Raw genomic sequence first — 17,764 nt, 5'->3', positions numbered from 1 at the left:
CTTGGGAGTTGGCAATAGGTGGGAAAGGCAGTTGAGGCCCAGTTTAGCCAGTTCTCCTCTGCCCGGCACCCTGGAAATTGTAACCTCAGAGGCCCAGTAAGCCAGGCCACGACAGGGAACACGCAACTGGGCCCCATGTGGAGCAGGTGGGTGTCTGTTGTTCTCTTGCTACCTTTGTGTGGTGTGGGCTTATCCCATGTGGCAGTGCATCCCAAGGAAACGGTTTGCTTGATGTGTACCCTTTCCCCCACAGAGTCTTACTCTGCCACTCAAGTGTTCTTGTCTTCTAAAGAACCGGCCTCCCCCTAGCATGATGCACCATGACATCCATCTCCACTTCGCCCTCAGTGGCCGGGCAGAGCCTTAAGTGAATAGGATACGTGGGAGGCACGCATGCTGTGCCACTTTCCCTTCCCAAGACCAGATGATTTACTTCTCCTGGCAGGAGGCCAAGTCTAATTAAGATCCATGTAAAATCTCTCAGGCCAGGGCTGCCCTAATTGCTTCAGGAAGAAGCATTAGCCCTCTACCGCATGTTCATCCTGGACTGAGTAACTGGCAGGCTCAGGGCCAGCCAACATCTAGAGGTCAAGGTCCATTGAGTCCCAGGGAGGGAATATCCAGAATGGCAGAAGGCAAGAGAGAAACGGAGCTGAGCTGGTCATTGCCTGAGATGGAGCCAACCACCAGAACCACTCAGGCTCCTGACATTGTGGCAAGAGTGGAGGCGGACATAGTTCTGGAACGTGAGGGCCAGGGAAGCTGTCCTTAGTGTGCCTAAGGCATGGCAATTGCATACAGAAAGATAAATCACCAAATGAACTTGTGGTGCTTCCTCTGGATGACAGCTTCACTTCTTACCTGCAGAAGCCCACAGGTGGTGGTCTGGGGAGGAGAAGCAGATCGCGCTGTAAGCTGCTTGTTACAGTTTACAAAGTACCCTCTGTCTTAGTCTCTTTTAAGCAATCTGGCCACTAGTTGGCATGGCCTGAAAGGGTGACAGAGGAAGGGAAAGGGTCTATCCTGTTCTGAGCTACAAACCCAGACTTTACCTCCTGCTCCGAGCCTGTCCTAGGGCCTTGGAGGTGGGCCACCAGCTTCCGAGAAGCAGCCGCCTCCCTTTACCTCTCCCAGAGCCATGCGGATGATTTCAAACATGTCTGTTCCCTCAGTAAATAAACAAGATACAGATCTCTGGTAGGGCAGCCTTGTGATGAGGCAACCTCTGGCTTTCATGTCTCTGGACTTGCATAGATATTGAGAAAAACAAGTTTACCTGCATGGTGGTTGAGGGCAATCAAAGAAAGGAGGCAGGAGGAGGCAAAGAAAATGGAAACCAGGGATTGCTCTGGCACAAATGTGAACTGGGTACTGACTGGGTACTAACACCGCATCAGTGTTCGTTTGAAACTAGGCCCCGAGGTATGAGGGTGTCCCACCACAGCGCCCAGTACACTTTGGGGGAAGGTGTGCCATCATCAGAGTCAGGAAACTGGACTCTGGCCCCAGCCCTGCCCCAAATTCACCATGGCCTCTTGGGCAGTCATTCTCACTGAGCCTCGGTTCCCTTAGCTGGAAGAAAGAGAACTCGTTCGCTGGCATAAAGCCGGCTTGCCCAGATACAGTGTTGAGTGCACAGATTGCTAGGCCCTGCCCCAGGTGGGAGCTGAGAACTGGGACTTATACCCACGCCGCCCCCCAACTCCACTGGGGGCAGGTCTGCTCTCTCTCAGCTCTCCTGGGACTACCTTCTTCTCAGCTGAGTTTCATACTCTTCCATTCCTGTACATATAGTGTTGGCATGCCCTAGATTATGGAAGGCAACGTTCTAGAAAAGTTTTCTGAATGAAAGTTCTTTGATGGTTCCCAGAAGAAAGGTGTAAAAAGTTAGAGTGAAGGGGAGAAAGAAAAGGGGGAAGGATGTATTTAGCTCTCAGTTCAAAGATGAAAGCCCCCCCCATCTAGTCCACATATGTATCTAGCAATTCCTTTTTTTTTTTTTTTTTAAGATTTTATTTATTTACAGAGAGAAAGAGCAGAAGTAGGGGAAGCGGGAGAGGGAGAAAGAGGCTCCTCGCTGAGCAGGGAGTCCAATATGGGGCTCAAACCCAGGACTCTAGGATCATGACCTGAGCGGAAGGCAGATGCCCAACTGACTGAGCCACCCAGGCACCCCATGTATCTAGCCATTCTTAAAGGTGAACTCACTTCTTCCACCCCAGCATGGTAACCAGATCCCAGAGATCCTCAGGTGTCACAGTCCTTTGTCCACTTGCACCTGGTTTATCACAGATTTACATCCAGGACAGAAGCCAACTTAAGCTGTGGGAAACCACAGAAAGAGAAATGCAAACTTTAAAAAATATATCTATTTACCACAGTATCTAATCATAAAGACCCAAATTAAAATCTGAAAACTAATACAACCTTTACTTAACCTTCACTCCCTTTACATTATGTCCTGGGTAACTCCTCTTCAGCTGCCAAATTCCTGGACAGCTGGCAGGAGAGGGAGTTCAGGGAAGTGTTTACCAGGGATTGGATTAAGGAAACACCATCACAGTTGGATCTTCCCCTCAGAGCTTTGTGACTTAGTGTGAAGTAAATTCTCAGCCTTTTCAACTCACCCTTTTTCAAATGAGAATGTCAAAATGCACTCCAAGGGCCAATGGAAATCCCTCCGAATTATTTAATACTCCCCCCACCCACTACACACACACACACACACACACACACATACACACACACACACTACTTCTTGTTTTTGGCCAGTGGTGACTCTGCTGACAAAAATAACATTACCTTCTCTGTCAGTTCCCAAACTACATGAAACCCCCGTTGCACTGGTCATGGTGAAGCCACTCCACTGAGCTGGGGGTCAGGCCCGGGACACCTAAACCCCAGATGCACACATCTGCCCATCTGCTCAGATCACTCTGCCCTCCTCTGTCTTTATAAAAATCTCTCACTTCCTTTTGAAATGTTGGGGCCTTATTGGGCGTTTTCAAGGGGAAGTCATGGTGTCCGCCAAGGACCTTTGACACGGGTTTTCTGGATGTCCTAAAGACCTCTCAGTTTCAGTTACAACTTCTTCCTGTGCTTTCCTTCATCTCTCCTCCCCACTTCAGCATATCTTTTATCTGTACCCTCCTTCCCTCAGTCACACCCAGCCTTCTTTCTGCACGTCAGACAGTATCTGAAGGGCTGCTGAGGTTGAACTCCCAGCCAAGCCGCTCCCACCCACCCTTGGGCCTCGGCTTCTCCCTGGTGGTCCTTGTTCCGCTGTTCACTCAGCAGCACTCCGGCTTCCCAGCTGCCTCCCCCGCCCCCTCCTCCAGCTCCTGTCACCACACAGATCCTTCTCCCTTCTCCTCCAGCCCTGACTTCCCCGACTCTGCCTGATGCAATGGCCTGCTCTCCTCCCCACTCCCCTGGACCTCTGGAAGTCTCTTTGTGGCCCTGCTAAACTCCATTTTCTTCCTAAAACCCTCTTCCCTTTGGCCACAGTGGCTCACATCCTACTTTCTTTTTTTTTTTTTTTAAAGATTTTATTTATTTATTTGACAGAGATCACAGGTAGGCAGAGAGGCAGGCAGAGAGAGAGAGGAGGAAGCAGGCTCCCTGCCGAGCAAAGAGCCCGATGTGGGGCTCGATCCCAGGACCCCGAGATCATGACCGGAGCTGAAGGCAGAGGCCTTAACCCACTGAGCCACCCAGATGCCCCTCACATCCTACTTTCTGACCACACTTCCCCTTTCTCCCTCAGTGCCTTCTGATTGAGGATTGCTCTGCACGGTACAGATGTTGCTGTTTTTTAAAAGTCTGTCAAAATGGCCAGGTCAGGAGCATGTCGGTGGCTCAGTCGGTTCAGCATCTGCCTTCAGCTCCAGTCCTGATTCAGGGGTCCTGGGACTGAGCCCTGGGGTGAGCTCCGCTCTCAGCAGGGAATTGCTGTTCCCTCTCCCTCTACTCCTGCCCCGCTGGCTTTCTCTCTCTCTCTCAAATAAATAAAGTCTTAAAAAAAAAAAAAAAAAATGGCTCTGTCAATTGCCAGATGGCCCCTATTTCACTCCCTGCTTCTCTTCCCAGTCCTCACTCTCCTCTCCTCTCCCGCCTCACCCTGCCCCCCAGACCACAGGCTCTCCCGTGCCCTGCAGCACCCGAAAGTGTTGACATCACTTTCTTTCCGAAAGGCTGTTATTTTCAACTATTAACTCAGACATCTCTGTGACCCCCTCCTCGCCTGCACTGCAGGCTCACTTTCCCTGAGACCTTCCACACCACTTCATAACGCAGTGTCCAACACTGATGTCATTTTTACTTATTTGGTACATTTACCTTGCTTTCAAAAGGCTGAAGAAACTTCTAAAATTAAATATAATACAGGGGTGCCTGGGTGGCTTAGTCGGTTGAGCACCTGACTCCTGGTTTTGGCTCAGGTCAGGATCTCAGGGTCATGACACTGAGAGCCCTGAGTGGGGCTCCATGCTCAGCAGGGAGTCTGCTTCCTCTCTCCCTCTGCCCCTACCCCAGCTCCAGCGTGTGCTCTCTGTAGCTCTCTAAAATAAATAAATCTATATTTTTTTTTAATAAATCGGGTTTTTTGGAAGATTTTATTTATTTATTTGACACACAGAGTTCACGAGCAGGCAGAGAGGCAGGCGGGGCAGGGCGGGGCAGTGGAGCAGGCTCCCTGCCAAGCAGAGAGCCTATGCGGGCTCAATCCCAGGACCCTGAGGTCATGACCTGAGCGGAAGGCAGAGGCTTTAACCCACTGAGCCACCCAGACACCCCTATAAATAAATCTTTAAATGTAATACGGAATAGGATAGTTTTCCATAGAAGCGAACTAGAAACAATGAGTAGAAGTTACCAAAAACATCCTAACACTGGACTCAGACGCCTGGGAGCAAGGGACTGTTGAGGGGTTTGGCACTGGGTGCTGACTTGGAGCAGGGGACCTGGGTATTGGCCTCTCGGGATTCTGTGATCCTCTGACAATTAGAAACTAAACCATAGGGGCGCCTATTATTTACCAAAAAAATAAATAAACTTAAAAAAAATTTCTTTAGGGTCGCCTGGGTGGCTCAGTTGGTTAAGCATCCAACTCTTGATTTTGGCTCAGGTCATGATCTCAGGGTCCTGAGATCAAGCCCTGCCTTGGGCTCCATGTTCAACAGGGAGTCTGCTTGAGATTCTCTCTCTCCCTCTCCCTCTGCTCCTCCCCCAGAGCACGTCCACTCTCTCTCTGTCCCTCAAATAAATAAATCTTTTATCCATTTCTTTGAGAGAAAGAGAAAGCACAAGCAGAGGGAAGAGGCAGAAGGAGAAGCAGACTCCCTGCTGAGCAGGGAGCCTGACATGGGGCTTGATCCCAGAACTCCAGAGGCCAGGACCTGAGCTGAAGGCAAGACACTTAACCGAGTGACCCAGGTGCCCCAATAAATAAATCTTTAAAAAAAAAAAAAAGACTCTGTTAGTCATTGGTTTCTCCTCTTCCCACCCACACTCCAGATCTAATCAGCCTTCAAAGAGTCTGATTAACTTGTTTCAGTCTTGAACATTCAGCCCTTCTTTCCATTCCCACTGCCACCATCTTTATTCAGATCCCTGTCACCTCACCACATTCATAACCAGTGTTCCTCCTATAACCGGTTTGTAGGGTGAAGCATTTGGGCCTCCTAAAGCCTTCTCTGTCTCAGCACCCAGGAGACTAGTTGGGGAGGAAATAAGATTCACATAAATAAGTATGGTGAATCTGCATATGAGAAACAAACATACAGCAAGCAACATGTTACAGGGGTTAGGGGAGAGACATCGCTCCCAAAGTGGGTAATCACTATAAGGTGGGTAATCGCTTCAGAAAGGTACAGCAACTGAGCCAGGCTTCGAAGGAGAGATTGGACTTAACAACCAAGGATAAACAAGAGAGGATCCAAGGCAGATGCAGCAGGATAACAAAGGCAGAGGCAGGAGTAGAGGGCTTGTCTGAGTTGCTGAGCGGCTAGGTCTACCTAGAGAGGAGGACATCGGATCTCAAATTTTAGTGTGCATTATTGGATGTGAAGATTTAGTGTGCATTATTGGATGTGAAGATTTCCGAGCTCCGTTTCTGATTCTGTGAAACAAAGCCTTCCATGAAAGCAACTTGTTCCCATACCACACTTTAAGAAACACTGCTTGGAGGGTTTGAGTAGAGAACCTGAAAGAGATCCAGCTGGAACATGAGTTGGAATCAGATCAGTGTCAGCCCTGGAACCTTTTCTGCTTGTGAATCAAAAGTTTTCTTAGCAGATAAATTATGAGATCATAACTGTATTTTGAATCCATTCATGAGTGGACCAGTAAGATGGTTATCATGAATCAAATGAGAGAAAGAAGGCCTCAGCTGGGTTGGCAGCAGTCAAAATGAAAAGGCAAGTAAAGGGTGGGAGACCCTTCTTCCAAGAATTTGCAGGGCTCAGTGACTGATAGGTGCAGGGAATCAAGAAATGATCAAACTTATCCTGCTTATTCTAGGTGCCCAATTTGAGCAGCTGAAAAATGGTGGTAGCAACCACAGAAATAGAAAAATTCAGGGCAACAACCAATTTGGGAAGGACATAAATCCATCTTGTAGACATGCTGACTTTCAAGTACTACTAAGACATGTGGGAATAGGGGCACCTGGGTGGCTCAGTGGGTTAAAGCCTCTGCCTTCGGCTCAGGTCATGGTCCCAGGGTCCTGGGATCGAGCCCCACATGGGGCTCTCTGCTCAGCAGGGAGCCTGCTTCCCCCTCTCTCTCTGCCTACCTCTCTGCCTACTTGTGATCTCTGTCTGTCAAATAAATAAATAAAATCTTAAAAAAAAAAAAGACGTGGGAATAACCGTCAGACAGTTGGAAAATGGAGTTCTGCAGAGCAGTCTGGGCTGGTGTGCTAGACAAGAGACTCAGGACATAGTAGTAGGCAGCATGGATAGACGTGACCAATTAGAGAGGGAGGCTGGGAATACAGCCCCAGAGAAAGCACGTACATTAGGGATCAGGAGAATGAGGTTTAAAAAACGAGAGGGATGGAGAAGAAACAATCAGAAATCTGTGAAACCAAATGATACAATGCCCGGGGGGGCGGGCAGCGGCGGGGCTGGGGGAGGAAAAAAAAAACCAAGGAGGAGAATGGTCACGAAATTGGGAAAAGGACTACACTTGGAGAACCACAGGTATAGAGGCCTCCTCAAGAAGTTCAAGTGTGGAAGGTAGGAGAACAAGAGTAGCTTGCATGGAGGACAAAGGCAGATTCTATTTTTAGAAGAGAACAACTGTGATCTTTGGGAAAAGGGGAAGCCTCCTGGGGGAGCTGGAAATCAAAGAGAGTGAAGGAATGAAACAAGCCTACCTCCTATGGAGCCAGGTGCTTTCACATATGAATGAAGGTCCATTCTCTGAGATAGACACTACCTTGTTGTTGTTGTTGTTGTTGTTGTTGTTGTTTCTGACAGGGAAAGTGAAGCTTTTACCATGGCTATAGAGGGACCTTTGAAAAATGTAAATCAGATCATGTCACCCCCTGCCCCCCCCCAATAGCCTATCATTGCATTTCTAGTAATACCTGAGGAAACCTGGGCACAAAGAGGATGATTCACTTGTGGAAAGTCAGTTCGCAGGGAGCAGATTTGAAGCTAGGCACTGCCTCCAGAGCCTGCACTCCTAACCAGAAATCCAAATCCCTTATCTTGGCTTACAAAGCCATAAGTGCTCTGGCTCTTGCTTCCTCTCCTACCTCTTGGCATACCACTGTCCTGTCTTACTGGCTTCATAGTTTTCCCAAACTGGCGAGCACATTTCCACCAGGTCCTTTGCACAAACAGTTCCTTCTAATCGCGGTGCTTCTCTCCTAGTTTTCACAAATTGGCTTTATGTCATTGATCAGATGTCACCGTCTCAGGACATTCCTGATCATCCAATAAAAAGCCACCCGGTCACTATCACATCACCCTATTTTAATTCGCTGAAGAACTTTTATCATTTTCTTGTTTGCTTTCGTACGGAAGCCCGCCCCAAGCAGATTTATGGATCGCCAGATCAGGGAGCTGATCATCTCCTTGGTCACCGCTGTGTGTTCCAGAGCCTGGGAGGCGGCCTGACGCACGGAGCAGGCTCAATGAGTATTTGTTTAAAGAATGAATGGCTCTAGTGACGAAGACACCCCAAGACGCAGCCCCAGAGTCGCCCGAGCGCGAGCGCGCCGCCCGCGAGGCATTCTGGGGGTTGTAGTTCCGGGCGCGTCCGCCGTGGCGCAAGCATATTTCGGCCGCGCTCTCTATGCACCGGGAAGACAGAGCGGCCCGGCTGTTGCCGTGGCTTCTCGGTCCCGCCGTGGGAGGGAAGCGGCCACGCGAGGCGCCCGCTAGTTTGGGCGACGAGGCGGGCCGGGAAGCGGAAGAAGTCCGGTGCTGTGGGACCCGGAGCCGGGGGCGGAGCTCAGGGGCGCCCGGAACCCCGGAGAGCGGCGGGGAGCCGGGGAAGCGCTTCCTTCCCGATTTGCCGAGTAGAGCCCATCTCCCACGCCCACCCCCACTGCTCCGTGAGTAAAGGGTCGTCACCATCCCCATTTTCCCGCTGGGCTGACAGGCTTGAAGAAGCTAAGCGGCTTGCCCGAGGTCGCTCACCTGGGAAGTGGCAGAGTCCGTCCTAGAGCCAGGGACTGCCCCTTTGGCGTCCCCCCAACCCCGCCGGGCAACCCCCACCCCGGGCAGCCCTTACTCTCGCTGGGGTGGCATTCTGGTGAAACCTGGGTGGGGTCTTTACACTCCTCCGGCTCGACGCCCCCGTCGGTGGTGTGATCTGGCTTGCCACACTTAAGGCCACCTCTGCACAGCCCGGGGTCGGGGTTGAGTGAGGTCTCAGGGAGGAAAGTTCCACCACCTTCCACTGAGAGTCTGAAAGGAGGTACTAGATAAGACATACATACATTACATTCATACAGCATCAGGACGTGATGAAAGCAAAGGACATTCCGTGTGGGGAGATTCGGTTAGCCTCGTTTAGCCTCTGGTTTAATAGATGTGGAAACAGGTTCAGAGACATTAAGTAACTAACTGTCGTAGGTTTACAGGGTTTGTGGGTGGAGTGAGGATTCCAACCTACTTTTCTCTGCCTTCAAAACCTGTGTGCTTTATATGCTGCCATGTCGGGGGGTTTTTTGTTATTTTCCAATTTACCAAACTTTCTACTTCCATGGTGGCTGCATGGTGTAGACCAGTCATTCTGGGAGCATGGGCCCCGGCCCAGCAATATCAGTGTTAACTGAGAACATGTTAGAAATCACCATTATTCGGCACCACCTTGGACCTACTAAGTTTGAAACCTAGAGGGGAGCCCAGCATTCTGCAATTTAACGAGTCCTCAGGTGATTCGGAGACACACCAACATGTGAGAACTACAGGTGATTGATGTAGGGATCATGGTAAAGTTCAGATTCTTTCAGTCGGTCTGGGGAGAGACCAGAGATTCTGCATTCCTTTTTTTTTTTTTAAAGATTTTATTTATTTTTTATTTGAGAGAAAGAGAGCGAGAGAGCACAAGCAAGAGGAGGGGCAGAGGGAGAGGAGGAAGCAGACTCTGCTCTGAGCAAGGAGCCCGATGTGGGACTTGATCCCAAGACCCTGGGTCCTGACCTGAGCCAAAGGCAGCCACTTAAGCAGCTGAGCTGCCTAGGCCCCCCAGGATTCTGCATTCGTAGCAAGCTCCTGGGTGATGCTGCTAGTGCTGGTCCACAGATCACACTTTGAGTAGCAAGGTTGTAAACTACACCTTAGAGCAGCTCTTCTCAAACTTGGACGCTCATCAGAATCACTTGTAGAACTTTTAAAAACAGGATACCCAGGCCCCACCCCTGACCAAATGAATCAGACCTTTTGGGCGGTGGCAGCCAGGAAAACCCCACCAGGTGATTGAACGTGCAGCAATGTGGGGTCAGGAGTCAGGCAGTGATAGATTTGAATCCCAGCACCTCCAGGCATCAGCTGTGTGACCTTGGGCAAGTCACGTCCCATCTCTTGCTCATATTTTCTTTATTTACAAGATGAGTGGAAGTAGTTGTTGGCTTGCCTGGTACTGGAAGGGTTCTGTGAGACATGTGCAAGTGCGAGACTTGTGCAATCACCTGGCCCAAAGGGTGTTCCCCAGACACAGAGATTGGGGAGCCTGGCCAGGCTGACTTGGAGAGATCTGTGCCAGAGCCTGTTGGAGGGGAGCTGGCAGTTGTAGCCCCCAAGCCTGCCACAGCTCCTGTCTGTGTGCTCCTGCTCCCACAGCCAGCAGCTCTGGGCGTGGAAGCATGGCGGTGAGCCACTCGGTGAAGGAGCGGACCATCTCCGAGAACAGCCTCATCATCCTGCTGCAGGGCCTCCAGGGCCAGGTGACCACCGTGGACCTGCGGGATGAGAGCGTGGCCCGTGGCCGCATAGACAATGTTGATGCTTTCATGAACATCCGCCTAGCTAACGTCACCTACACAGACCGCTGGGGACATCAGGTCGAGCTGGATGACCTCTTCGTGACCGGCCGCAACGTCCGCTACGTCCACATCCCCGACGAAGTGAACATCACGGCCACCATCGAGCAGCAGCTGCAGGTCATCCACCGGGTGCGCAACTTCGGCAGCAAGGGCCAAGGCCGCCGGGAGTTCCCCTCCAAAAAGTACAAATGAGCCTTCTCCTCAGCCAGCCCCTGTCCCTACTCAGGTTCCTCCTGAGTTCTACTGAGCCAACCCCGCCTGCTCCCCTCCCTGCCTAGAGCCCAGAAAGAGAGCAGGGCCAGCCCAGAGACCGGGGTCTCTCAGACAGACACCCCTGTCACAGCTGCCTTTCAGACTCACGCTGGGATCCCGCTTATCTGTCTGTGGCCTCGATCATTTACATCGGGATCTGACGTACAGATTGCCGGCATCTGTCACGTCGTCGTTGGCCCTCTCCCGGTGCGGGTTTTGGAGCGTACTCAGACTCCGCCACCCCTGAGTGTTTGGGTTTCTCACAGTTGTGTTTGCTTTCTCATAAAACTTGGATATAAACAAGTCCATGCCTCGTGCTTTCCTTGATGTGTGCTGGGCTCCATGTGGGTCCAATGTGGTAGATAGTGGGCTTAAACTTGGGAGCACACTGGAATCCCTTGACCCACATTAGCAATTCAGATTTAATTGGTGTGGGGTGTAGCCTGGACACTGGGATTCTTTTTAAGTTTCTCAGGTGAGAGGCACCTCAGTGGTTCAGTCATTAAGCCTCTGCCTTTGGCTCAGGTCATGATCCCAGGGTCCTAGGATCAAGTCCCTCATCAGGCTCCCTGTTCAGAGGGGAATCTGCTTCTCCCTCTCCGTTTGCTGCTCCCTCCTGCTCCTCCCTCTTTCTCTCTCTGTCTCAAATAAAAATCTTTAAAAAAAAAAAAATTCTCAGGCAATACTACTAAGCAACAAAGTTTGAGAATTGTAGGTGAGTGCTTCAGTTTGGCCTGATGGAAAGTGGCTTTTCTGGTCAGATTCCCTGTTGAAGAGGCTGTTCGTCTCCTTGCTCTTTCCTGAGGTAGAGAGGTTGAGGTAATCCTGGGCCCTCCCCTCGAGTGTGGGAGCTTATCCAACAGGAAGAAATCAGGCTCTGATTCTGAGAAGTTTTGGGGTCCTCAGGAAGAAGGGGCTCTTGGGGGCAGAAGCCAAGTCTTTGCCATAGCTGCCACGCAGCACACCAGCCCCGCCACGGGCAAGCAGTGGTCTTAACCACAGCAGCTGTGTCCTCATCAAACATCCAGAGAGCTGATACAAGGCAGGCCTTCTGAGCACACACTGTCGAATTAGATTTGGTCCCTTCCGGAGTGGGGCTTCCTGTCCGGTGGAGGAGGGGGTCAAGAACCAAGAACTCGGGCTGAAATCCAGCCTGAGGACCGCTGCACCCGAGTCTCAAGTAAGGCAGGGGCATTTGACCTTCAAATGCTTTCATTTCTCCAGGGGGACTTGAGAGGAATGTGTTCACTTGGGCAGTAGCAGCCCAAGGCATCCAGTCGCCTCCCCCTCCCAGTCTTTGTCAAAGTGTGGTCCTTGAGCAACATCATCAGAACCAACTGGAACGTGTCTGGAAAAGCCGCTTTGCTTGCTCCCCCTTCCCCAGATGTGAACCAGAATCCAGAACCCAGGAATCTGCCTCATTAACACACACACACACACACACACACACACACCATGACTCTTTTGAATACTATTTACTTCATCACCTACAGGTCGAAGAAGTCCCTGAGACTTGACCTTTGCCTTCAGGAGAGAACATAGGGTTCTAGCAGGGAGAAGACAACTCTGAGTTTCCAGGCCCCTCTGACAGCCCCAGTTAAGGGGAGCGACACCACTGCTCTGAGAAACCAGAAGGTAAGCACAGAAGGGAGGTCCTCACTGTGGAGATGTCCCTGCGCTTGAAGTAAGCGAGGAGGGCCACCCCATCTGGAGTGACAAATGCGGGGGGAGTCCCACAGCAACCTTCGTTGCAGACGTTTCCAAACATGAAGAGGACTTATGCTGGGAGTTTGGCCTGGAGATGAACAAGCGGTCCAGTTCTATTAAATGGTGGGCCAGCGACTTCCGCAGCCTCCGCAGAGCAAGGGAGAGCCCCCAGGCCGGGGAGGGAAGCTAGCAGGCTCCTCAGACTGCTCAGACTGAACCACACACCCTCCTTCCAGAAGCATTGTGCGCCAGACCCCGCAGGCCCACTGTCGTCCCCATGTGAGGCACTGGAAGGATAGAGCAGGAGGGGAGACAGACCTGCTGAGACACACTCCTGCTGAACCCTTGGGGTAGAGCAGAGCTAAGTCTTCAAACCCCAGGGATAGGGGTATTTTGGCATCTGGTCCTGGATTACTGGGAAAAGCTGTCAGGGGCCTAGGAAGTATTGGGGGCCAGGAGAGCTTAGTGCCCATCAGGCCATAATGAGCCAGACTTCCCCAATGGCTACCCATCATTCATTCCACTAAGCTGTCTCTGGTTACAATGCCAGCTACTGAAGGAACGTCAGGATGGACAAGGGTCCTTCCCCCGGAAAGCTGACATTTCAGAGGGGAAGACTGACAAAAAAGTAAAAATTCTTACAGATGTCATGAAGGAAATAAACGAGGTACTTGAGAGAGAACGCAGAGGTGGTTTTATTTTGGAAAGTATAGTCTGAAGAAGTGAAATGTAAGCCAAGGAGTCTGCTGTTTAAAGACCAAGGGAAGGCAGAAAAAACTGCCAGTGCAAAGATCCTGCTGTGGGAACCCAGGAGGTAGGGGGCAGTAACAGGACCACTGTGACCATCAGAGGGGAGAGAGACAAGTGAGGCTAGAGAAGGGGACAGGACTGGGGCAAATGATACCAGGCCTTGTGCGTGAGGAGTGTAGCTGGTTCCAGTTGCCAGTGAACTTGAATTTTTCCTAACTCAGCAGAGTTCCTACTTCACCCCATTCAGCCAGAGTAGCAGAAACTCAATGCCACTGATTTAAAGTTCTCCCTTTCCTTGGAACTGGTTGAATTCTAGCACATTTCCCTTGAAGATGGCCATCGTGGGAAAGGCGGTCTGGTCTGGTGCTCATCCCATCGCACTAGCATCGCTGAGATGTCCTCATTTCCTTCTGGCCTTTTGTGATCAGCCCACTCAGGCTGCCACCCAGTCACTCCTCCGTGACACACAGACCCTTTCAGGAGTAACCCATACACCTCTCTTGGCATTCAGATTTTTATTCTACTTTTCCCAGGCCATATTAGGCCCAGGAAATTCTTAGGCACTTGGCTTATTTAGGCCCTATTTGCCCAAATGCAGCACACAGCTGTTTCTTTGGAGGGTTTTGTTACTGCCTGGCATTCACTCACCCAGGAAAAGAGCTCAGATCTTGGTGCTCCCCAGGCCTGGACACCCGGCTGACCCTCCAGCTCCCAGGCTAAGGAGAAGCTGGTCTAGTCTCAGGGACCAACCCACTCCCCCCACCAAGTCTCAGTCTCCCAGATCCCCCTTGCTACACAGTTTTCTAAATTTGTACGTGCACAGAAATTCTTTCCATTCCTCCCCGAAGGCTAAGCTTTTGGAATTCAGAAGCTAAAAATGAGTTCTGCATTCTGTTGTATCATTTGTTTCCCGAAGTCACGAAGACAGAGTAACCTAACTCTCTGCAGAAGGGAAGGAAGGGACACCAAGGAAAAGATGAAAAACATCTTTCCAAGTGTTATCACCCGATTGGACTTGGTGTTTTGCTGCTCACTGCCGTGGCCTTTGTTCAAGCCTGAGTATACACCAACATGGGGAGGCCCAGTTGATGACTGAGCCCCCAGAAATTCTGATTGCCCAGGTGGCCTGGTGGGTCCCCATCTTGCCTTGCCCTCCTGGAGAGAAGAGTGCAGGGGGTCTCTGTCATTCGGAGGAAGGGACTGCCAGGCTGGGCATACAGCCGGAAGTTCACATCTCCCTGGGGGCCACCCAAGTGATGGAGCTCCTTGCCCCCCCAACCCCCTGGATCTAAGCTGGATGGGATGTGAAGGAGAACATCCAGCACCCTGAGTTCCAATCTGGCATCCCCAGCTGAAGGGCCCCCGCCCCAGGGCAAAGGGGGTCCCTTGAGCTCCTGTCAACGTTCCAGAAAGGACCCAGAGAAACAGCACATAGTATGTGAAGGGTGACCAAGCTGGTGTGCTCTCTGTTTCGGGCTGAAATTAAACAGATAGAGCGGCGGTCACTCTGGCTTGCTCCCCCAATCACATGCCCCAGCATCTGTAAAGTGAGGCTTCTAATCAATAAAAGGGAAGATGTATTATTATACATCAAGTAAAAACCTAGTTGATGTAGGTTGTATGAGAGACAAAATCTTACTGAATATGAGGCTTGTGTGGAGGGAAAATTCTAACAGAAGCTTTGATGGCAAGAGGATCAGGAACCACTGATCCAATCCAACTCTGTCATTTTATAGTTGAGGAAACTGAGGCCCAGTTTCTTCAGAGTGAAAGGGAAGGAGGAGGGCTCTTCCCAGGGACAATGGTGAAGTTAATGGCTGAATGCCAAGATAGTTGTCACAAACAGCTACAATTCGCTGCCTCCAGCTGCAGGCCCGGACCTGTGCCAGGGGTGGTGGAAGGGCAGAGCCATAGTCTTTTTGGTCCCCCGTGGTCCCCAGCATCTCAGTGCTCTGTACATAGCAGGCGCACCATAAATCTTCACGGGATGGAAGAATCATCTCCTTTCATCACAACAACAATCGGGAGGTATATCTTAATAGCCTCATGTTACCCATGCGCCACCAGGCCCAGAGAGGTTAAGTGACTTGCTCAGGATCTCACGATCAAAGAGCCAGGGAATAACATAGTGGGGATTTGAACTCAAGTCTGTAGGACTCCAGCTCCATGATCTTAACTACTGCACCGTTCTTCCTCCCAGCACTCCTGACATCACACCGATGGCAAAAAGAAGCCGTGCATCTGCTCACCTCCGGGGTGGTCCCCACCGGGGTGTGGGGCTGGCACTCGAAACTCTGCCATACCCAGGCCTTGGGGCTTGGCCACAAGAAGAAGCCAGAAGCCAGCAGTACGCAGGGTGTGCTGGGTCACAGAAGCCTGAGGAAGCTCCTCAGGGGTGAAGGTTTCTTCCTCTCCTTCTGTGACAGGCAGATCTGCCTATACCTCATCAAGCAAGCATCTTCGCTGTTGTGACAGGCGTCACTTTGTTATGGCAGTACCGTCTGCTGGCGTGCCCAAAGTTGGAGAGCCAGCAGGCAGCAGGAGCGTGTGTGAGTGTGTGTGTGTGAGTGTGAGTGTGTGAGTGGTGCAGCCAGTCTCCTCATGTTGGTGTCCTGACGACAATTTCTCATTTCCTCTGGCTGGCACCTTTCGTTTTTATTCATTACCTCTTCTCCCTTCTTTTTTCTTCCTCCTCCTCTTCTTTGTTAAAATGCTATATTGTGAGGCAACTGAAAGTCTCTGGGGGTTGGGGATGGTGGTGTCAGCTCCAAGTGACTCATCTAGCTGATAATTAGAGCTCTGGAAAACCCAAAACTCACTCCTGGCAGAGTCAGGGCTTCCGGAATTCCTAGGCTTTTCCCTTTGTCAGAGACAAAAGCTGGGGGCCGTGGCCTGGCTCCTTTGTGCCTAACTTTCAGTCCCCAACTTTACTGAAGTGAGGGTGAGCACTTTTACTGGCCAGGTCCTGCGAGAAGCTGTTTCCATCCTCACCCAGTCCTCTCAGTGATCCCATGAAGTGTGATCCCTACTCAAACAGAATGGTAAGGTCAGGGAACCCACACAGAGTCACTCAGCTTGTGAGAGACGCAGCAAGGACTCAAATCTAGCCTTTCTGGAATCTGCCAGACTTGGTTCAAATCACAACCCTGTCGTTATTAGCTGTATGTCTTGGGAGAGGTTACTTCCCGTCTCAGAGCTCTAGCTGCTGCTGCTTCTGTAAACAGACTCCCAACTCTGATGTCTCTAAAGTGCTTAACACAGCATGTGACACAACAGCAGGGAGCTGTTTTGATTGCTGTTATCACTTAGTCCTGTCAGCCCAGTGGGCACCAGGTGTTCCGAGAGACAAAGAGATGGACACAGAGGAGATGGCCAGACTCACACCAACTCTCATGTCCTGGTACCGCTTGTGTGGAGATGACACAAATGCTCATACAGGGAAGCACCTGGCCACACGCCCCTAGGAAAACCCAGCAGCACACATAGGCTTGGAGACGTATGCCCACACATAGATACAGAGTGACGCAGGAGACCGCCGGAAAGACACCCGGGAATTAGTCACATGTGGCCAGCACACTGGCTCACACCTCTGAGACAAAGGATTGGGGCCACGGTCGTTGGTGCCACTGCTACTGAGCCCTTCTAGCTGCTTCTGGATGCCAGAGGAGGGAAGCCAGGCTCTCAGAGGGCCTCCGTGAGTCACCCGCCTGATGCAATCCCTTTAAAGGGCTCATCTGCTGGTGCAAGAAGCTGATTCATGGAGGGCGTGGTTGCTGGAGGAGGAGGAGAAAGGGACCGAAACTGCAGCAGGAGGGACTGAGAGGTTAGATGGTTGGAATTGTTAACAGGACCTCTTCACTGTAAACGTCCCTGGTCAAGGCTCCAGGGATCTTTAGGTTGGAGCGGGGTTTCTACAAAGGCGAGGGGCGCTGAGTGAAATAAATTGTGAGGGCTGAGACAGGAATTCCTGTGATTTCATTGAGTCCAACTGCAGCCGCTCCCCGCACAGAGCTACAGAAACCGAGAAATGGGGATCAAGAAAGAGCCATTTTTCTGACAAATACACTGCAACTGGCCGATCTTCCAACTGCGGGAGACTTCTCCCAACCCGGCAGGGCAAGTGTAGGGCACGCGAGGTCCTGCCGAGTCGGGACGCGGGCCGTGTGCGCGTCCCAGCCTCACCTCAGACGTAGATAAGCGGTAAGTACCGCCCCTATAGTTAGGCAGCCTCCAATCCTGTTACAGGTTTCGGCCCAGACCCCATCCTGAGCCAATCTTCAATCGGATTTCGGCCTCCCGCCTGAAGGCTTCCGCCCATCCTCAAGATGGCGCCCCAATCCCGAGGCCGCGGGGCTGCAGACACAGGAGAGGGGCGGGGTTCGGGGAGAGGGGTGGGTCTGCGGCTCTGGCCCGAGAGGAGGGGGAGGTGCGTCACTTCCGTTGTCAGGTGGCGGCGCCGCAGCCATGGAGGGAGGCGGCGGCGGCGGTGGCGGCTCGGGTGGCTGCGCTGGGAGGCGGCGGTGAGCGGCTCCCACGCTCCCGGCCCGGCCCCGG

The 17,764-nt window shown here is 51.5% G+C and overlaps 1 protein-coding gene across 1 annotated transcript; it reads left to right on the top strand.

Annotated features, from left to right (window-relative positions):
• The first annotated feature begins 8,287 nt into the window (after positions 1-8,287).
• LOC111143275 (LSM10, U7 small nuclear RNA associated) lies at positions 8,288-11,059 on the top strand. Its single transcript, XM_022496903.1, has 2 exons — positions 8,288-8,566; positions 10,299-11,059. Exons 1-2 carry the CDS (start codon positions 8,305-8,307, stop codon positions 10,691-10,693), a joined length of 657 nt encoding a protein of 218 aa, XP_022352611.1. The 5' UTR covers positions 8,288-8,304; the 3' UTR covers positions 10,694-11,059.
• The last annotated feature ends 6,705 nt before the right edge of the window (positions 11,060-17,764 follow it).

The sequence above is a fragment of the Enhydra lutris genome, unplaced genomic scaffold, assembly GCF_002288905.1.
Source record: "Enhydra lutris kenyoni isolate GAN:26980312 unplaced genomic scaffold, ASM228890v2 scaffoldscaffold9, whole genome shotgun sequence".
Lineage (NCBI taxonomy): Eukaryota > Metazoa > Chordata > Mammalia > Carnivora > Mustelidae > Enhydra > Enhydra lutris.
The sequence above is the reverse complement of the archived record's forward strand: the minus strand, read 5'-3'. Positions and strand labels throughout refer to the sequence as shown.